This window comes from Copadichromis virginalis, linkage group LG11 (genome assembly GCF_057382275.1).
Source record: "Copadichromis virginalis isolate Kocher_CV1m ecotype Utaka linkage group LG11, C_Virginalis_male_GT1.1, whole genome shotgun sequence".
Classification (NCBI taxonomy): Eukaryota; Metazoa; Chordata; class Actinopteri; order Cichliformes; family Cichlidae; genus Copadichromis; species Copadichromis virginalis.
In genome coordinates, this window is record NC_140628.1 from 27,717,849 (window position 1) to 27,740,215 (window position 22,367).

Below are 22,367 nucleotides of genomic sequence, written 5' to 3' on the forward strand. Positions count from 1 at the left end.
AGAGAGAGAGAGAGAAACAGAGGGAGGGAGAGAGGTGGGTGGCAGGGAGGGAGGAAGACAGAGAGGTGTGGACTCAAAACTAAACTTTTACTAAGAATGAAAGCAGAGTGCAGCTAAACTAGTCACTATCCAGACAGGTATAGTAACTAATGAGCTGGACGCCTGTGAAATGAATACAAAGGTCAAAGAACCGTAATCTTCACCTCACTGTTTTGTCTGTATAACGTTTAAATTAAATTTAAAAATTAAATTAATTTAAATTAATTTAAATTTAAATTTAAATTTTTAATTTTTAATTTTTTTTAAAAACTGTATGATATTTTCTTGAACAATGTATATGTAAACTTCATAATCTTAACACCTCATCTGCTGTGCTTTTCAAAACATTTTGAAGACTTCTGGGCACTGAGTTTAGAAATTTCTTGAGTTTTGGTCTCAGAATTTAGTCCAATTCTTTTTTCTTTAAAAAAAATTTGTCCTATTGTTGCCTGATATAGGTTTTCAGCTGCTGAAGAGTTTGTGGTCACACTTGATGTATTTTTTTATTTAACCATTGAGCAAACATTCTCAAGGTGAAAGATCTGGACTGCAGTCCAATTCAGCACTCGGACTCTTCTCCGATGAAGCCATGCTGTTGTAATAGCTGCAGTATGTGGTTTTGCATTGTCCTGCTCAAAAATACAAGGCCTTCCTTGAAACAGACATCATCTTTAGGGGAGCATATGTTCCTCTAAAACCTTTATATGACTTTTAGGATTCACAGTTCCTTAAAAATCATGCAAGCTGCCCATACTGTGTACACTTACACTGCATCCCTATACCATCAAAGAAGATGCTGGAAGGTCTCCCTCTTCTTTAGCCTGGAGGCCACGGCGTCTGTGATTAACAACAAGAATATAAAATTTGGACTCATATGACCATGGATCAAATTCCGACTTTTAAAATGAGTCTTGGCCCACAGGACACAACGGCGTTTCTGGAGTATGTTTAACTATAGCTTCAATTTCATTTGATAGAGCTTTAGTTGCTCTCTGAATCTTTTGATGATGTTATGCATGTTATGTTATGTTATGTAGATCATGAGAGTTGCAAAGTATTTGCAATTTGATGTTGGAAACACATCAAACTGGATGTTGGGAAACACTGTTTTTAAATATTCCATTATCTTTTTATGCATTACTTCACCGATTTGACAGCATCTCCCAATCTTTAATTCTGAAAGACTCTCCCTCTCTAAGACGTCTCTAGCTAATCATGTAACAGATCACTTTGCTTAATTACTTTCTAGATTAATTGCTGGATGTTCTCCCTTTTTGACATTTCCCACTTTTTCAGCTGTTTGTTGCCCTGTGGCAGAATTCTTTTGACCTGTAGAGACATCAAATTTGAAATGAACACATTTAGTGGATGAAGGTGTCCAGTTTCCCAGTTTGAACATTTGTTCTATTGTGCATAAAATATTGTCTTCTAGTTTTCATTACGTTCAAATTTAAAGAATGTCACAACTTTTCTGGAATTTGTGTTGTACTTGGGGACCAAGACAGAACACATTTTTAAGGTAATTATATATAGCTATGGGAGCCAATGAAGTGTCTTCAATCCTGAGGCAATGTTATCACATTTTCATGTATCTGTGAGGATTCTGACTACTGCATTTTTAAAGTTTGTCTTTTTTTTAATCATCTTATATCAGCACAACTCAAAACACCTCCCCGGTATTTAGTAAAACTCAACATATACATTGTTCAAGAAAATATCATACAGTTTTTAAAAAGCAAAATTTGCTGTTTTTGTCAGTTTCTGTGGTCAGGTATTTCTTTCATACTTTGCTATCCACCTAACCACTTCATAGCAAAGAGCACTGATCTGCTAATGGCTTTTCAGGAGGCTGATAGCACAAATAATAACCATGTCAAATATACGATGTTCACAAAATGCTAAAGTTAAAAGAAAACAAACTAAACATTAGTCTGGAAAACCTCCAAATTTTTCATTTGGATTCATCACTTCTTAAAATCTGTTGCTACTAATTTTTAGTCCAGTTCATGTGCAGCCTTTTCTCCATTTTCCCCTTCATTAAGAATAAGATCTCGACAGGCTCTGTGTCAGATCCTTGTTGGATTTGTTCCTTTTTCTTAAGGACACGACTTTCATCTACTGTATATATTTTTTTCTAGGCCTGACACTTCAATCAATACATAAAAGGTGAAAATAGTCAGGTATGAAGACTGAACTGAAAACGAGTGAAAAGGCAGCCCAAGAAAAACTTTAAAAGACCAACTACAGATCAAGTCCTTCTAAAAATAATTACAACAAAGTCTGGTTCCTTGGAAGGGAAAAAAAATGAAGCAAGGAGAGGTGGCTTGAGATTTTGGCACAGTATGTAAACTGTACTGGGACTCAATCCAGAATGGACAGGAGCAGATACAAATCCCCAGGTGTGAAATGTAAATGAAAAGATTTTCATTTTACATTTACTGACATATTTTCATTCTTGCTCTTTTTTGATACCGAGTCAGTATCTTGTTTAAATTACATTTCAAACAGGTATTACATATACAGTAGATACATCTAATCATGCATCGTCTAAATGAAGCCTGGCTTGAAGTATCCACAAGGGGGAGACACTAACTCAGCCTATCAGACTAAGCACATCCAGTTTTCAGCTGCCAGTGCAGTCTTTTCATTTTATTTTTATTTTTACTTTACTTACATTACTTTTCACTTAAATTCCAGTTGACTCTGCGTTAAGTGAAGAACATACATATCACATTTCAAAAATGCTTTGGTCTTTTGACTCACTAAAAGTCACATTTTCTGTAGCTGTAAATGCTGCAGTAGGTTAGTGCTCCTCCATCTGCTAGTAATAACAGCTATCAAACCCACTAATCAGGGGAACACATCAGAAGTTTGTTTAGGCCCAAATTATTTATTTATGTTTTTGCAAGATTCAATTCATGTCTGCATTTTTTTTTAAAGATTCAAGATGCACCTGTGCTCTCAGAGCACAAGAGGGCCCCATTTCAGTGTTTTGCAGCTTGTGTCCATATTTTACTTTCTATCATCTATGATTATTACTTCACCTGAAGCCTGAATTAAGTCCCTAAAATGTTAAATGAGTGTGAGAAGATGTTCTGTTGACATATATTTGCATCTTCTTAAATGTCACCAAACTTCAGTAACTTCACCAAACTTTCATCCTGCTGTAATCGATATGAAGTGCGTGTTCAGGATCAGGCCGGGTGTAAAAGAAGTAAGCATGTAATTTTCATAAAGGCTGACACTTAAATCCAGACCATAATGCTTGAATAACCCAACAGCTGCAGATCTTGTTTGTATAGTGTCAGGGCTTTTTAGGGACTTTAGACACTATACTTAACTTTCCGTTGCCCACTCCACACTTCAGTGGAAAGAGGAAAGTCCCAAATTGACCAAGGTAATCTGAACATGGCAGAGGGTGGGGTGGGATAAGATTAAAGATAAGAAGATGAGATGTGATTTTTGCATGTGTTTGCATTTTCAGGATTGCATGCAGAATTTGATATCAGGAAAGGTGGGTACCTGTAAGCGTAGCAGTAACATGAATTAACTGATGAGTCAATCTTCCTTTATCCCTAATCCCTTTGGAGATTGCTTGAATTCAGCTCTGATCTGCAGCCTGGTGATATCACCAACTCAAGGCAAGGGATAAACTAATCAAATATTTGAGACAAATGCTGACAATGTCACATTAAGCCTTATTTGAACTAAGGCAGCATTGTGGTGAAGGTGTTAGCACTCAACTCCACCATCTGGCTGGGACCCCGTGCTTGCACAGTTTCTCCCAGACATGCAGTTAGTGGGGTTAGGTTAACTGGTAATTTTTAAATTGCCCCCTAGGTGTGAGTGTGAATGGTTGTCTATATCTCTGTGTTTGCTCTGCGACAGGCTGTTGAGCTGTCCAGGATGTATGCAACCTCTCATCATTAGAGGATCCTTGAAAATTTCAAAAGGGAAGTTTACCTTTCAAAATCTTTTGTCTTTTGTCACCTCTTCCTCATGAAATGTGTTTGCTTGCTATATGGCAGAAACAGCTTAAATTACTCTAAATACAAGGTAGAAGCCATGGTCCAAGCATGTGGCTATGCTTGCACAGTGAACATATTTACAGTAACAGAAAGGAAAACACTAAATGCATTGTTGGAGTAGCTTGCTTCAGTAACCTGCTGGTTTCAGTAACTTTCTGGTAGCTGCACTACTTCTTTGCATAATGAGTTGAGTAGTTCAACTATTCCTTTGCTAGTCTTTGCTTACTGAAAACACAGAGAACTCTGGGGCATGACCTTGATATAGATCATGACATTGAACTATAAAGGTATGGCCAGCGCGTTTGTCAGGCAGGGCATCACCACAGATAGCATACAAAACGATGTCACACATTAATTTGTGGTCTGCTTTATAACTGTCACAATGTTGTTTTATTAGATGTCACAAAATTTAGAAGAGTCAAAAAGCTTGCAAGCTTGATTTTCAAACTATATAGATGCCTGGCACAGACATAGAGACCTACTTATTAGTGCTAACAAGAGGATGGATGGATAGATGGATGGATAGGACTACCCAAATTACTAGTCAGATAATTGCATTAAAAACGCTCCAAAAGCTATAGTAGGACCACAATTATGGACTTTAATTAAAATAAATTGTGCTGTTAAACTGGTTACTTTAATACTGGAGTCCATGTGGACGGACTTTCTTTAGGAGTCAGCCTGAAGTGGTCATTTGAGGAACTGCAGTTCCAATATTGCTTAATTTTCTTTAGCCCTGAAAGGTCTCATTTGGCCACCACCACATGGCTGTGCAGAGCATGCGCAGAAGAGCCCATAACTCACAGCATCAAGTAATCAATGATAGGCCTTCCAAATACACAGGTAAGTAACAAAATCTTAGGGAAGTTCATGCTTCTTTTAGAAGTTACTGCACGACTGGATGAACCTGCGTGAGCCTTCACCTGTTCTGTTCTCTGAGAGGTTGGTGTCTGACTGATTGCTATGGTTTAAGGCTCCTTGGGGCAGTATTTGTTGTGATTTGAGGATATATAGCTGAACCTGAATTGAATTATAAAAAAACAAACAAAAAAGACAGAAAGCAAAGCAATATTCATGTAGTTCCCAGTTAATAGTGTGGCTATTCGTTTATTTACTCATGACCAGTCACTAGCAAAATAAAATATTTTGCTCTAAACTCGGCTGAGACAGCCTTAAAAAATTATTATGTTTGAATCTAGCATCAAGTCATCTTTTCCTTGACTTCGTCTTTGTAACAGAAAGGGTTGTTTTTTCATGTTTTGATAGTAGTTAGTAGTAATAGTTTCTGCAAGGTAATTTAATGAATACTTTGATTACCTTGCTAAACTGAAAGTTGCTCACAAATCAAAATTTGTATTGAATCCAAATTTAATGTTGAAACATTAAATGTGAAACAATGTTGAACTATTTTAAAAGAAAAAAGTTGTCACCTATTGATCATGTGCTGGACAGTCGATCGACAGTCGACTAGTGCCTCCGTGTTTGTTCTGTACATTGCTATTGCACAGAGTCTCTGAACAAGCAACGAGCCATGAACTTCTTGCGAAATTCGGTGTTAAATGTTTTTAACTTGCATGCAAAACAGACAGATGTCAGAAGTCGGAAATGCAAGAATGCTATGAATTCGTCGCTGTTTTCCTGCCTTTCTTAGTATAAAGTTAAGTGGTAGAATCGTTTTGTTTCGGTTTAAAGGGAAAGCACCGTGTCGCTCTGACACTTCATTAAAAGCAGATGAAAGTCGCGCAGCTGCACTCTACCTTGTCATAGGTGCACTAGGACACACATAAGTACCTTATCTCTTAGCGTTTCTTCACATGTAGACTATTTTATTTTAAATTTTTGTGTTTTTCCCCCCACAGGTCATTGAATTCGAACGCTTATCTAAGCCCCACTAGTGACTCAAAAGGAAACAGGGTGATGGTCTGATCGCTGTCCAGTTGATTTCATGGATATGGGAATTGCGCACGGTCGGTTCACTTTGCTTTGACTGATTCCAATAAACTTCTTCAGATCTCGAAGAATCTCTCCCAGTTGATGCCAAGGATCATGACCATGAACGGTACCCACAAGTCGGTTGCCCCAGTGCCGCTGGATTTGCGCACCAATGTCCGAGTGCGTGGGAACGCCGGGGGGACTCCAGCCTGTGGCTCCAGGGACGCTCGGGTAACAGGCGGTTCACCTGCACCTCCGGCGTTCACAGGGGCGGACAGTTTAGATGAAAACTGCCCCACGGTCAGAGGCGTATCGGTCTCACCAACCAGTACTTCTCGCAAGCGTCCAGCGGATAGATCTGCCTCACAGCTTCCTTTTAGGAAACGCCCGATTCCTGTCGAACCGGAGACCAAGAGACTGTCACCGTCTAAAGCAGAAAGAGAAGACCGATTTTCTCCTCCGGAAGATAAGACTTTAGCCGATCCCGTGGAAAGAGTCGGCATAGCACCAGTGACTCCCAGGCAGCTGGAAGGACAGATTCCAAATGGATACCCCATATGCTTTTTCCCTTACGGTAAGCCCTGCTGGCCAACATTAAGTCTAATACTGCAGTATGTTGTGCAACAGCTTTATTATTTTGTTTTGTTTTTAAATATTGTAAGTGTTTAAACCCCAAAGTAAGAATTGGACCACGAGACTATGAGACCATGAGATGTCTGTAAAATTACCATCTGAAGTTTTGATTTCACTGTTCTCCAAAGAAAAACGCATTGAATATTTGTTTGGTTTAACCAATAATACGTGAAATAGCAGCCTGTGGGTAAAATGATCAGACTAGCTGACAAAATGTAGGTTTGGAGGACAGAGCAAGGCACTACATGTTGGGGCATATCATTTTTGTGGTATTACAGGGCATTACCTGCTAATGCTGTTTTGATTTTTAAAACTGTGGCAACAGACAGCTCCTCCTCCCCTTTCTTTAGTGGTTTTCTCTGCCAGTGTGACATTGTGGCAGAAAAGACAGTGAAGTCAGAGACCATAGAGAAGCTACTGCTGCTGAAAATGCCCACTAAGCTATTTTACACCTACTGTACCCCTCATTAGTGTGTTCACTGCATGAATCAAAGTAGCTCATAATTTATAATTGAATACAGCACACTCATATTTACAGTATATGACTTGTAACTTATCCACTTCCTTATTACAGAAATCACTTGCTTGCCAGGAGCTTTTCTAATTATTCATTTATATCTTCATCATTTCTCTTTTCTTTCTCTCTCCCTGCAAACTTCTTTTTATTTTTCTTTCTCATTGTTTCTATTTCTCATTCTGTGTCATCCCTGCTTAGGTCATTACCCAGTGTTCTGCCTGCCTCATCTCTCAGAGCCAAATAATGTTGTGGCCCACCAAACTGAAAACGTCCTGGCTGGTATCGCTCAAGCAACAAGACAAGATGAAGATGGAGATACGTATGTTGATTCTTTTCTTTTTCATTCTGATATTTGGGTGTCACTTTATGATATACAATCAATCCATCCATCCAGGTAACTGGTGTATATAGTAAACTTAAAAGATGATTCATCCACCTTGTGCATGATTGTGTCATTTGTCATTTTGAAAGTCATAACTTGGCACATTTTATGGATTTGAAAATTCAGCACAATCATTTCACTTCAAGAAATTTTCATTAAAGGGACTTCTAAGAGGATAATGGTTTGAAAATTGAGGTCTACTGTACAGTATGAGTCTGAGATTCAAGTCAATCCCAACTTCTCAGAAGTGGTGACTCATCAATTGCCAGATATGAAAGTTGCACTCAGCTTAAACTTTGTCAGAAAAAAGTTCATTGTTACAAAAAAATGTAAAGTTTAAATCTGACTCATATTGTCATTTTTAAACCGTATAACATGGCCAGTGACAGTAAATAGAAGGACATATGCAACAAGTTCAGACTCATCCTCAACACCATGAACATTAAAATCACAAACTGTATGTAAAAGATGGCCATGGTATAATGATTGCAACTTTAGCTTCATGATGGTGGTCATTTGGGAGCAAAAAGTTTCTATAGATATAAAAAGGACATGGAGAGTTAACTTTACAGTGCCACTTAGCTAGCTTGGTTAGGAAAGCGTGTGGGTATATCACATACATATGGGAGTCAATATGAGTTGATTTAACTTAAAATAGCTAAGTCAACTAACATGCATGTACATGTTGGCTTCATTTTTCAGCTCCTGACCACGCCTCTTTATTCAAACATGCAAATGATAGCAAGTGATTATATTTAAGCTATAGGTTTCACACATATCCCATTATCTCAATGTGTTTTCCAGTGTATAGGTGTATGAGTACGCATCCTAATCCAGTTTCACAACAGACGTTTTGAGTTTCACCGTAGGAAAACCATATGCAGTTAATGATGCTTTTGTTTGATTCAACTTTCCCAGTCACCCTTCGTAATGCGACGATACCCCTGAAACTAAAGCAGCTGCATGGAATTGTGCAGTCATATTATTCCTACTGTATTATATATCAAAGTGTTTTTATTAGAAAGCTTTCTAACATTAATCATGTATCACAACTTCTTACCAAAAATCGAAAGGCCCTTGTGATGAAAACGTGCAGTCTGATCATTACTATTGCTTTCACTTTTTTAAGTCTAAACTAAGTTCTCAAGGAAAACTGTTCACTTCAATAAGATGTCAGTGCAATTGATTTACGAGGAACAACCCAAACAACATTAATGTCAATGTCCTGCTGTCGAAGACAAAACTTCTGCTGTTGCACAATCTGGACGTGAGATATCAGTAGCGTTCTTTGTTTATTTGATCTCCATGACTCACCTGACTGTGCATACTGAGTAGGTACAGTCAGTCAGTGTGCCCTCCCATTATTGACTGCATTTTCACTGCTGATAAGGACTTATTGAGATTTAACATACCTAACATATTAACCTGGAAGCTACAGGTATACTATAGATCTAGGCTGAGAGTGATTTGTTGGTATTCACATGTTGAACAATCCAGAGTCAGCTGACTGGTCCCTCGAGGCGTGAGGTGGTGGTAGTGAGAATACACAGGGCACCAGAGGAGTTTTCGAGACCACATGAATGCAAATATTAAACTTTAACGCATGGTTACTTTACTTTGTCAAAATCTACCACCCACACACTAATAAACTACAGAAATTCATACAAAGACACAAAGAATCATGTGACCGAAAGCAAAGCATGTCCAAGAATTTATTGGCACTTTGATCATGCAGTTTCAAAAAGTATCATCATCATTTGCATTCACTCAAAAAAAACCAAACCTCATGATGACCAATATTTAGCCGAGCCACAAGTTAAGTCCCGTGGTATCTTACAGCTGCTTATTATCTCATATTTGCTTTGTAACTGCAATGACATATCCATCTTTAACAGATGGTTCCACGGAAGTAGATGAATGCATGTCTCAGATCAAAAAAAGCTTTAAAAACAACAGTTTTTATTTTATATTCTATTAAAGTAAGTTTTTTTTTTTTAAACCACCTTTGACATCTTAGCTGTGCTCTGATTTTATTTTTTTTATCTCCACTTGTGCACCTCACAGTTGTACACTAAACTTGCTGTGTAGGCATAATGCAAATCAAAAGTCTGTCTCATTAGCAGAAACTCGGTGCAAGACAGATTAAGTGCAGAAACCTTACACAACACCTAGTCCCTTTGCTTTCGCAGGCATCGGTTACCTTCTTGCTGCTTTGTGGTTGTTTAAAATTTTGCGTGAATTCTTCAGAAAGAAACATTTACAGCACCCTCTCGTTTTTCACACTGTATGCATATGAGTGTGAGTGTGTGTTTGTGTGTGTGTGTATGTATGTGCGTGTATACATAATGTGTTTGATGGTGAGCATGCGCCTGCTTTTACGTCAATGGGATTTGTTCTCAGCGCCTCTGAGCCCCTTAGTTTCGGGAAAACCAGTGAGTGCTCAGTTTTAAAAAGCTGTTGTGGTTTTTCTCAGGTGTCTCTGTCTCTCTCTTTTCTTCTCTGTGTTTTTTAAATGAATGGGCTCAAAAAACCCAAACATCCGCTCTTGACTTCCTCATTTACCGCTTTCTTTCTATCAGGTTCATCTCTCTCTCTCTCTCTCTCTCTCTCTCTCTCTCTCTCTCTCTCTCTCTCTCTCTCTCTCTCTTTCTCACTCTCTCTCTCTCTCTCTCTCTCTCTCTCTCTCTCACTCCTCTTTTCTGTTCTGTTACACTGTCATTTCAATGGAAGATGTGCAAAACTGTTGATTTACTTACAGCTCCTACATGTATGCTTCCAGTCAGTCAGTTACATAGTTACATACCATGACATACATAGTTTAGCAATGCTCTTATTCAAACTGCATTTATTCAGCTTTATCAGCTTGCATCCATTCAGTGCATAGGTTTAAACTGACACATTTAAGTTTGATTAGATGAAAACTAAAAAATTATTAGGTTTGTCCTCTGGGAGCATGGATATTTGAGTTGTGTTTAGATGTAAGTTTATCAGTTGAAAAACGCTAAACTGGAATTTCTGTTTTCTTTCTCTTTTTGTGTAATGGTGAGATGGTCTTGAGAACACTAACTTGCACTTAATCTTGAAAGTCCACAAAAATGATAAGACTGAATCACTTATCACTTGCATGTGAAGGATCACTTTTGTTAATGTAACCAGTCCATCCATCCAAGGCCTTTTCTGGTTGAGGACATATAGAAACATATAAAAACTTTGAAAGACCTTCAGAAAATCTGGAGAACTATTATTGAAGACCACTGGCTCTGGTGGCTCAAGACTTTTGGATAGTCCTGTAAAGCTGTTTTACATTAGTTGGCACTGATGGTGCCTCCACAGATATGAAAGTTCAAGATCTTATAGAATTATGAGTGCTTTTGATTGAACTCTAACAGCTAGTATTTCTCCTCTTTAACTTGCATCCATCCACGATTAAAGGATTTAAAATGTGAGTCAGGCCAGAACTGCTTTGTCTTTGCATAGTAAAGTTTTTAACTTGCTCTAGTGGATGCAATGACAAACAGTATATTTATATAATAAACTACTTGCTCATCAAAGTTCCCACGTAAATATATTTGCACCATCATAGACTGAAAGTAGTATAATTGTTAATGACGAGCACAGTAGGATGTGAAGTAAGTCGTCATTTCTTGTTAACTGGACTGTGGTGTGACTCTGCTTCTCTTTTGTTTACTACACGTTCAAACTGACACATCATCTCATTGCTCAGCTGGTCCACAGACCACAGGAAATGTTAGGCTTCAGTCTGATCATTCAGTCTGGCTGCACTCTCACCCTCCATACCAAACAGGATACCACATGCCTTCTCTCTCTCTCTCTCTCTCTCTCTCTCTCTCTCTCTCTCTCTCTCTCTCTCTCTCTCTCTCTCTCTCTCTCTCTCTCTCTCACACATACACACAGTTACCATCTGTGTTAAGCTTGGGACTCCTGTGTGCGTCAGGGCTGCTGGGCCTGGGGTTATCTGGGGCTGTGGTCTGCCCCACTTCCAGGAACAAGAAACAGTGCAGTTTCATCTTAAGAGAAAAGAGACACATAGATGATGATATAAAAGGGCTGAGCAAGATAAACAGAATGATACATGGAGGCAAAGGATCTGAATATTAAGTTTGTTAAGGGTTATTGATGAATGATCCAAAGATAAATCTATTTTTCACACTTTTCTCAGGGCTCAGAATCACAAAACTCTGCTAAAGTCATATATGAATTGCCTGTCACTATGTTTGAGACCAGGTATACTGTGCCATGAATGATTATCTCCTTTACTGTAGTGTTTATTGTGGAGACACTGCAGGTGCTTTTTAAAGCTAGTTATGGGTAGCCAATAACATGTACAGTAAATATAACCAAACCTTTGTTGATGCAGATTTCTTCACTCTGCTGAGCTTAGTTACAGGAACAGGGATCTGCTGAGGGAAGAACCGCCCTGCACACTTGACATACAAAATTGTTTATTGCAGTCACACTTGAAAACTACTCTTGCACAGAGAACATTTGTTTTGCCTTGCTTAAGCGTGGCTTTTAGAATTAAGCATGCATATACATATGCACAGATGGTTTATCTACTTTTTGCATTTATTTTGCATTCTTTTAGTACACACACACACACACACACACACACACACACACACACACACACACACACACACACACACACACACACACACACACACACATATTTCCTGCAACTGCCAAGTGAATGTTGGTTACAGAACACACTTTGAAGGAATATTTATGATCATTAAATGCCAGGACACAGATAAAAAAAATAATACTGGGGAAATCTTAATATGTAGTATGTAATGTTGAAAATTGTAATCAGTTTAAGCTATTTCTTTTCAAGCGCGACTCTTCTTTAACTTAACTTTGTGTCACTAGGACACATCTCACTTAACTGAGAGTGTTGCAAAGTGTTGCAAGTGCTTTTGTCATTATATGAACTTATGTTTTTGACCTCATATTGCCTTCAAAGGTACTTTTAACTTATTCTAAAGAACTGTCTCTGTTTCCTGTTGCATAATTGCACTGTATGTCTGATTATGACTTATCTGTTGAAGCTGACTGAGCAAAACTAAAGAAAGCCCCTGTCAGAAACCATACGGCTTAATAACTAGATTTCAGTGCACATAGACCAAGATAGAGGAAAAAGAATGCTGTCTTTGTTAGTGACAACAGGAAGTGACATAAAACTTGTCTGGGTCTTACTGGAAGCTGCTTCTTCTGATAGAGCAAAAAAAGAAAAATGTGAAAACTGATAAACTGTTTTCTACAACATGCCTCTGCACCACCAATCAGTTTCCTGCCCTTCCCTGCCCCAAACCCCGCCCTGTGTTTGTTCATTTGCTTCATGTATAGATCACAGACAGTGGTTTCTTGATAAGGTTGTGTGATAAAGGAACTGTGAGTCAGTGCTGTACATCTACTGAACTTGTCAGTGCAACTTTCAGTGTTATAACTTATATCAAGTGATCAAGCAGAATTGGCTGATTTTGATCAAAAAACAAACTTTAGTCCTCCACATGTTAAGTTTAAAGGCCACAAAATAATCGCCCCCTTCTTTGGTTATCGCAGGTTAGCTTAGTTTAGCATACATGCTAACGACAGGGAGAAAACAATTAAAAAGTACAATTATGAAGATGCTATGTCTCAGTCATTTAATCTATATATAAATGTGATGTACATGTTAAAATAAAACAAACAAAAAGTTTGTTGCCACAGTAAAGTTGCCGGGCAACCATCTAAGACGTTTTTCCAGGCACTGACTTAGTCTGGCTCATCGCTTTAGCAAAACCACAGCTGTTGTTTTTCGTTTTTACATGCTACGTGTTAATTAAGGTGTTTTTACACTTGCACGGAAGTTATGAACTTTTACCTGAGGACGATGCATGGAGAATTCAGTTGTCATTTATAAGTGGATTGGACTTTAAAACTGCCAGCTTCCTGTCTAAAGTTCATGTGATATATACTTGTGACAGTCTGACAATAGCACAAGTAATAGTCTGGTGACCTGGTTCTCCTACTTCTTCAATAGGCCATGTGTGAACAAAGCTTCATTGTGCTTTAGTGTGTAAGTGCTACTAGGTGGCTTCTAATAAAGACTCAGCCAGGCTCGCTATTGTTCCATTTCCACTTGTTGTTTTAAGTTGTTTATGATGGGGATGCATTAATTTTAAAGGTTAATTCTGTATATGATGTAAAGAACTGCCATTACTCATGCAAGCACATAATCACACAGTAGTTTTGCAGTTTAATCTTGTTAACCTATCCAAAAGGTATTGTTTTATATACTAGAGGACATACAATGTTATAAACAAAGCAAGCATTCATGAACTTGGCTGAGCATTTTTGCTTTGGAGTCAATACTGAGAGCCCAGGTTTCACAGTAAGAAAATGAAATAAAAGAAAACAGTTCTGTCAGCTTGCAGAGCGAGACTAACTTGTCAGGCTTGGTGATTTGGAACAAGTCTTTGCTCATGTGTGTGTCTGTGTATGTCTATGCTCCATCTCTGGAAATGCTTCTGGAGTTGACTATAACTCATTACTTTACACATGTTGCATTATGCCCAACAGTATGTTTCCTAACAAGTAAATAGCTTTGGTTTGATGAGAACTTTATCATCTGCAACAACTTGTTATACGCCATCCAATACACTTCCTGCAATTTAAAAAAAATTAAATGATTTTCTTCTCCTGACTAATATTGTGGGTTGTGCGCATGTGCTGCCTTCTTTTATTTAGCACAATAATTAGTGAGTGAGTGAGTGAGTGAGACTCACAGATGCAGAGAGAGAGTGGTTGCAGGTTTCTGACAAGAGGTCAGGAATGAGGCACACACTAATTTCTATATATGTACATATATTGATTCATATTGGGGAAATAGTGAAGAGTTACATGTACCACTTTTTCAGCCATGAAGGGGTTTTGGGATTGGGATTTGGTTGAAAAGAGATTAGCTTTTAAAGGTTTGATCAATGATAATCAGGTTGAAAATGAGAAATAGGTTATGTTAAATCCAATTTGAAAATGCAACACTTGTTGACTGTGTCATTTTTTTGTGTGCATGTGTCCTTCACAGAGCTCTCCACATAGCCGTGGTCCAGGGAGCATTGGACATTTTCTACAAACTCATCCAGCTCTTGGTGTTGGGTCATAAAGACGTTGATATCTACAACAATCTCCGCCAGGTAAAACAGATGCATTGATAAAGCTACTGACAAATATACACATGCACACAGTTCTGACCATTAAATGCCAGGAGACAGAGCTTTTATAGTCATAGGGATTTGCAAAGAAATTTAAATAGTTTAAAGCGAAGAATCTTTGCTGATTATGGAGCTGTTGGCATGTGTGGACATGTGCACGCTTGCAGAAAAAGCTTAGCATGTAAAACAGCCTCAGCATGCACAATATATTTCCCCGTCTCACCCTTCTGATAACACTTACATGGAAAAGAAAGAAAGAGGAAGTGAATTGGTTTCCTCCTTGCCTTGCAGTGCATTATCACACACTTACGGTCATGGCAGCTGAGGGTTGTGCAGTGGAATTCACCCTTCCCGGTTTCTCCACCTGTACTTGCCACAAGCCAAAGCCATGCACATTCTGGGAAGGACTATGTGTGATTTCCAGTGTTCTGTATTTTGCACATGGTTTTCTAGTGGTCACTTTCTGTATATGTAGCAAGGGATTTTTCAGTGTTTACATGTAGGATTTACCATGTTGTGAAATTCAGAAAGAAGAAAGCCAATATGATTAATTGGCACAAAAATGACTCACACTAACTCCCAGAAACCCTAGTGTGTTTACCTTAAGTAAAAAAATGTTCATATGCAAAATTACACAGTAAAATTTTCAAAAGCGCCTTTTAAACTTGTATTTTGCACATGTTTTAATTTGTGCAGGGCAATTTTGGATTTTTAATGTGAAAAACTGACAAATAGATCCAATGCAGTTTCACTAGGGTGACTTTTCCCAAAAAAAATGATGGAGCAGTGCAACTCCCTACTTACTCTATCAACATGTTTTATTGGGATTGTGTATATGGAGTTGCTTTTAAGTGTTTCCCAATCCAGGGCTGTCCCAGGCACTGGTGCCAAGCCAACAGTTCAACATTCTTTTCTCCTTTGTTGTCTCCTGATTTCTGCTGGCTTTCTCTTTTCCATTCCTCAATAGAAAAGCAACCAAGCTTTTTCAGAGCTTCAGTTCTCAAGTCTGGAGTTTGTTCTCAAGTGTGGGGTTTCACACCACATTGAACGCCACAGGCAAGCTTACCAGAAATAATGCTTGTGCTATCATCAGTTGTTGTCTCTCCTCATCGCTGAGGCTTGACAGCATAGGTTTTATGATATCCTGTGTTTGCCCTATGTATGAAAATGCATGCACGCAATACACACACTCACACACACATACATGCACATACACACTCACATTTGAAGTCATACACAGTTATAACCAAAAAGGGAGATTTACAGGCATAGGTCCCGCCACAGTCATTTGCCTACCAGATTGTGTGGTTTTGACTGAAAACCAGGCACAATGAATAAACTTATCAACATGAAGGTAGGGAACTTTTTAAATTTTAAAAACACTGAGTTCACTTCGTAGTCCAGAAGACACAGGCCATTTTCTAATACAAAAAAAAAAACCAGGCACAATTAAAATACAACTTATCCAATGATGACAAATCCTGAGTTTCTGTGGTTTTGCATATGGAACATTTTGACAGAGTGTTACTATCAGTATTGTAACTGAAGAGCAGTGCAAGTGTCACGGCATGATTTGCCTTCCACTCCCAGAACTACAACAATAGTATAGAGACAGCTGTTTGATACTCCCACATGCTATCAGCTACACAAACACATACTACAATGGTAAACTTTTGCTTCTCTTACGACAGCGGATAATGTAGCGTGATGCTGACACTGTGGGGTTTGGGGACTAAATCCTTTGGGGCCACCCACACTAAAACGTGCACTGACTGCCATGTGGATTAGAACAGAGACTACCATGTGGACGTGTTACCGTTACAGTGCAGTATGCGGTTGGCAGTTTAACAATTGAATAATTGTTTTCTTTTTGTTTATGGTACGTTGGTGGTATGCCATTTTATTTTTCAGTGTGAGCGTGTGTGCATGTGTGTGCACAAACAAGGCATCCGTGTGCGTTTGTGTGTACTTTAGTGTCCTCGTTCCGAGAAGTCACATGACCCCTCCCTCCCCCCCGCCTTGCTTTGGACTGTTTCTCAACATACCTTGCAGTGAGGTTCAGAGGGTAGTTTACAGGGACTTTCCCTTCATGCGCGTGCCTCTCTCTCTCTGTCTCACTTGTGTTGTTTCTCTATCTCCCTCAGTCTCTCGCTCTCTTTTTTTATATCTCTCACTGCATATATCTTTGGTTATAGAATTTGGTTTCTAACCATAGTTGATGAACTGACTGATCCTATCAGTGTAACTGTCAACAACACTGACGTAAGCATGTGATGTTTATTTGTGCAATAGGCCTGGCTTTACCCTCTTGTGCTCATAGCAGAAGACAAGTCTTTGGCGCTTTGTGCTGCCTTCCCCTTGTTTGGAACTGCCTGGGGTTGTTTTTCATGCCTCCAAACCTCTACTGCTGTCATCTTTTTACCTCATCCATGATGATCCACTCATCTTTCGGGAATGTAAGCCTATGAGGACAGACCCAAGGGAAAGAGAAGGGATTTTCCCTTGTTCTCCTGTCTTTCCCTTGGACTCCCCTCTGCCACTTCCGTTTTTTTCCCCTTGTTCTCCACCCCTTCATTCCCTTCCTACCTTTCCTCTTATCTTGGCTGAAATTTAGTTTAGTCACTGTGAAATCTATTACAGGAAACCAAAGCCAGAGCCTGCCAGCTCTAAGGGGGTCTATATTAAAGGCCATAAAAGGCCTTAGTGGTAAAGTAATATCGAAAGGGATTTAAGACATGTCCTTAATGGCGTTTGGGAAAAGTTAATAGTATGGTAGCATTTCATAATATTGTTCTATAGTAAATGTTTATAGCAGAAAGTTCAAATACTGGAAATCTTTCAGGGAACATGATTGTGTATATGACTGTGTACTTATGCATGTTTGTGAGTCATAGGATTCAGGGAAGTTGCATTGACACATTGGAGGAATTCCACAAAGATGTTCTCCCACTGCTACCCTACCTACTTTAATAGTCTTTACTGGAACGAACTCTCTGTGCACAGACACACACACACGTTAGTAGTAACACAGCAAAAGTGAAACTTGGAGAAGCAGTCCGTTCCTACTTGCTGCATTTATTGTGTAACTAGAATAGCAGCTAAAAAAGTCCAGGTTTAAATACTTCCCTTTTATGACTGAACTATGAACTAAGGATTGCTTAATGAACCCCAGGTTGCCTGCGCCCTCCCGAGCCTTAATTGACATAATATAAACAGGATGATACATGGTGACCTCACCCACAGGAACATCCTAGATTGCTAAAGGGATTTTTGTCAGTGCTTACAATATTCATCCAGGCAAACACCTGGTGAACAGTGACTTTTGCTTTTCCCGGCATTGTCGACTGCGGTTCAGAACAGGTTCTTCCTCATTTTCAGTTAATCACAAAGTCTGATGCTTCTACTCTTGTTGACAGTGTTTGTTCTGTAAGATATATTAATTTAAGTGCTGAAAACTTTGCACTTAGTGAGTGTATTTGTGTAAATCTAGGAATACACATGCATAGGTGAAGCCAGCTCATGGTCATTGTGTGTTTCTTCTAGGTGTTGATGTGTTCTTGCTTCTTTTTTTTTGTTGTTGTTTTTTTGTCTCATTGACCTTTAACCTGTTGAACAGGTTATAGGTAAACAGAGGCCTTTACAAGAAAACACCGCGTTCTTAACTTCACTGACAAGAATAGTTATCGTAAATTAGCCAAAGTAAACACTGTGCTTTTTTATGTCAAGTATGTATTTCCCTTGTTTGTGGGCTTTGTGAAAAAACCAAAAGCTTGAGAAACACTGCACTGCATCTTTATGGTTATCAGCTGTGATATATCTGGCTTGTTTAAACTATAATTTTTGTTGTTATTCCCCCTCAGACTCCCCTTCATCTGGCAGTGATAACTAAGCAGGCAAACATGGTGGAAGCTTTGTTGAAAGCAGGGGCTGACCCTGCAGCCTTGGACCGTAATGGGCAAACAGCGCTCCACCTCTGCTGTGAATATGACCAGCGGGATTGCCTGTCTGTAGTGCTTTCTATGCCATCATCTGCCACCTGCCTTGAGATCCGAAATTTTGATGGTGAGTTACTAAAGATACTTCTTGGCATGTATTACACTAAAGGGGTTGCTTACACCTCTTTAGCTCTCACTAAGTGTGATAAAGCCTGTAATTATTTGCAAGCATCTTTTTATCTCAGATTATTATAATTTTTGATTTAGTTTAACTGATTCATAAAATATCAAATTAAACATGGTTGGCTAGCAATCAAATTATACTTCCTGATATATTTTCTGTTTATTTTTGTTGTTTTTGTCACATGCCCCCTGTATTTGTGACCCAGTTTACGTTTACATCTATCAGTTGAAACATGTGCACAACCAGGTGAAGTGAATTAAAAACCGCTGACACAGTTTCCAGACTGAAAGCGCTATGAAAAGAAAAATGCATTACTACATTACTACAGTGAATACACCTATTCTTATAATCTCCTTAACTGCCTTAACAGTCTGTTGGTGGGTATGAAAAATGTAAAGCCACCCTCAGGTATGCGTTGGGTTGGTTGTTTTGGGTGTGTGGGTGGGAAGAGGACATTTCCTTCCTTTGTGGTCTGGTGTCAGTGTAGTGTCGCATTGCCAAATCTCCAAGCAGCTTTGAAGACATTTATTTGTACCTCTGTAACTGATATCTGTTTTTTCAATGCGTATAAAATCTGAACATGAATATAAAATGCAGGCTTTCCCTTTTTTTATTATTCTTAGGTTTGAGCCCTCTCCATCTGGCTGTTCTGCAGGGCCGTAAGGATTTGGCAAGAATGTTACTGGATGCTGGAGCTGACATCAATGCCATGGTCAGTCCCTGTTGTACCGACTCAGCACTGTGGGTTTCACAGCATCACGGCTTTTTTGCATTTCCGCTCTGCATTCTCTGACTTTTCCCATGGTGCTTTTTTTTTCTCTCTAATCAGGACATCAAAAGTGGCCAGAGTCCTCTCATGCATGCTGTGGAGAGCAATAACGCAGACATGGTCTACTTCCTCATTGAGGTAATGAATTTGTGTGGGTAGAAGAGGGGAGAGAAGGGTTGTGACTCAGCAGAGTTAAATAATTCTGCTTTTCTCTTTCCACCTCATTATCAGTGCATAATTTTGTATTCTTTTTTCTTCTTAGGGTCCTTTTTAAAATATTGCAATATAATTGTAGTTTTTCTTTATTTTTAGAGTTTAGCAGCTATGCTGTATATGTGAATCTTTTCTCCTTTCTTCATCACAGACTGCACTCAACCTCTTTGGGACATTATCTCTTGTTTCATTTTCTAAGTTACCGACATCTACTCTGGCTTCCTTTATGAATCATTTTCTGGTGATTTTCTATTTTGCAGAATAGATGTGATGTCAACAGCCAGTCATATAGTGGGAACACGGCCCTACACAGCGCATGTGGCCGAGGTCAGGTGGAGACAGTGCGGCTGCTGCTGAAGAGTGGAGCTGACAGTAGCCTCAAGAACTACCACAATGACACCCCAGTGATGGTGGCCAAGAACAAAAAAGTGAGTGAGGCGATGACAAAGAGGAAAAACAATAAATATAATGGACATTGCTAATTCCATTGATACAGTGTTGTTCCTTTTATTCTGTTTTATGGTTGTATGTTCCTGCTTCTTGTGCTGGAAAACAATAAACCTCCTAAAGGTTACTGATCTAACAGTAAATCAGTTCCTTATATTTGTACAAATTTTCAGTCTCTCTCTATGATTTTACTATGGGAATTCACAGCTATGTGTTACATAATTTATGTCAGAACAGATACAAACAGTTGCAAAACCTACTTGGCCTAGCTCTTATTAGTGGGAAGAAAGAGTTGAAGCCAAAATGGGAAGTAAATGTGTGTATCGTTCCCTCTAGAGGCCAAACCTGAATAGTGCACCATTTCCCTCTAGTTATTTTAGTATATCACTATGAGACTAATTTTAAGTCACGTACAAAGTTTTTAATGAACAATAAATTGTTTTACAGATAGCAGATGTGTTACGAGGAAGAGGCTCCAGGCAAATAAGAGTCCAAGATCAGCACTGTATGTCAGTCTCACCAGTTGAGAGCAACCTAACAGAAAACGGTGAGGAGCATTCAAGCGTCTTTTTGTCTCACACACAGAAACAACAAAAGTTGCAGTATTTAATTTATACTCTGTGCTTCTCCTTTAGGGTCTCCATCTCCCAGCCATAGTCGTGGGTGCTCACCTTCAACTACGCCACACATTGTTCATCAGAATGCTTCCCACTCTCCAGAGACTTCCATTTTACGATCTCAGACTTATTTTCCAGTAAGACTTGCATCTATGTCCACACAGTCGAGCATCAAGGAAGCAATCAGACAACATCATGCTGGAGAGGGCTTCACCCAATGGGATGGCGGGGCAGGAATGGACTGCACCTGAAATCAGGCCAAACCTCCCATTTTTCTTCCCTGGACAATCATAGTTTGTGTCCTTTCTCAGGCTTTCATGCCTTGACAGACTTGCCTGCAACCTCCCTGCTTAGCTTGCTGCTTCTAAGGAGACTCCGGTCCTGTACTGACTCTTTGAAAACTGGGGAGTGAAACACTGCTGGAAAACTATGCATCAGTAGAAATATTCCACTGCATGCATTCAAGACTGAACATAAAAAAACATTTTTTAAAACTATGTACAGACATGAGTAAATGACTGCTACGGACCAAAGCTCAGTGAACTCAGAGTCCCATCGTAAAAGTATTTCTAGGCACTTTGTCTTAATTTCTGATTAGCAGATTAGAGGGGATGATGGTATGCAACAAATGTACCTGGCCTTACTTGAACTGTGGATATTGCATTAAGAGTGTCTTCATCATTATGCCACCAAGACTTCTTAAGTTTGCAGTATCCTTGTAAGACTTATATATTGCACAGTCAAATACCTGGTTTCCTTTCTTTTGATAATCTGTGCACAGGCATTGTACCGCTTATGTCTGTTAGTGTGCGTGTTGATGTGTTTTTTTAATGTTAAAAAAATGTAGATATTTTTATAAATAAAAACAATATAACATAAAAATATAATAAATCAATATAATAAAAAAATGTGATGTCTTGCTTTAGCTTTATTATTCACCTTAAACCTTTTTGTGATCAAGTATTTATGTAACAAGAAGAAAAGATTAAAAAGGGGTATGATGACAGGCACACAGGTGACAGAACAGGATGTGAGACAAAACAGTTTCCATCCCCTCTTCACTTTCCTTTTTTAACCAAGCCGCTCTACGCCCACCCACAAACCCCTAACACAATAAGCAAGGGTAGCACGAGGGAAATGAAACACCTCACTGCTGCCAAAGCATCATCTGAACATTACAGATAAATCACCAATGTTTAAACACAAAGCAAAATAGATGATTATACAAATCTCTTCAAAATAACTCAAGATAGCCAAGAACACAAAAAACAAATTGCCAACAGCATCTATAATAACACAGATTTTCTCTGTCAGCTTTGACAAAAACATAACACCTTTTTTGTTTGGACATAATATAACTGTGGTGCGGAAAGCTCCACCTGTGCAATATCCCAGTAATAATAGAGCCATTCCCATACTAACAGCATTTGTGAAACTCATGAGACCAGCTAACAACG

The 22,367-nt window shown here is 38.9% G+C and overlaps 1 protein-coding gene across 2 annotated transcripts; it reads left to right on the plus strand.

Moving 5' to 3' along the window:
• Window positions 1–5,768: 5,768 nt before the first annotated feature.
• bcl3 (BCL3 transcription coactivator) lies at window positions 5,769–21,812 on the plus strand. 2 transcript variants are annotated; one of them, XM_085471809.1, is made up of 10 exons: window positions 5,772–5,834; window positions 5,927–6,573; window positions 7,348–7,468; window positions 14,619–14,727; window positions 18,606–18,807; window positions 19,488–19,576; window positions 19,694–19,771; window positions 20,107–20,274; window positions 20,741–20,840; window positions 20,929–21,812. In XM_085471809.1, the coding sequence occupies exons 2-10, from the start codon at window positions 6,102–6,104 to the stop codon at window positions 21,159–21,161; spliced, it is 1,572 nt and encodes a 523-aa protein (XP_085327935.1). In that variant the 5' UTR covers window positions 5,772–5,834; window positions 5,927–6,101; the 3' UTR covers window positions 21,162–21,812. The 2 variants fall into 2 exon arrangements, with proteins under 2 accessions (XP_085327934.1, XP_085327935.1); XM_085471808.1 differs by having other exon boundaries at window positions 5,769–6,573.
• The last annotated feature ends 555 nt before the right edge of the window (window positions 21,813–22,367 follow it).

What these genes read in the sequence shown, in the direction of transcription:
- bcl3 (XM_085471808.1), top strand. Translation starts at nt 6,102, where the DNA reads ATGCCAAGGATCATGACCATGAACGGTACCCACAAGTCGGTTGCCCCA. An exon ending in TGAGATCCGAAATTTTGATG is followed by an intron (nt 18,808 to 19,487) that starts GTGAGTTACTAA and finishes TATTATTCTTAG; the next exon opens with GTTTGAGCCCTCTCCATCTG. An exon ending in GAGCTGACATCAATGCCATG is followed by an intron (nt 19,577 to 19,693) that starts GTCAGTCCCTGT and finishes CTCTCTAATCAG; the next exon opens with GACATCAAAAGTGGCCAGAG.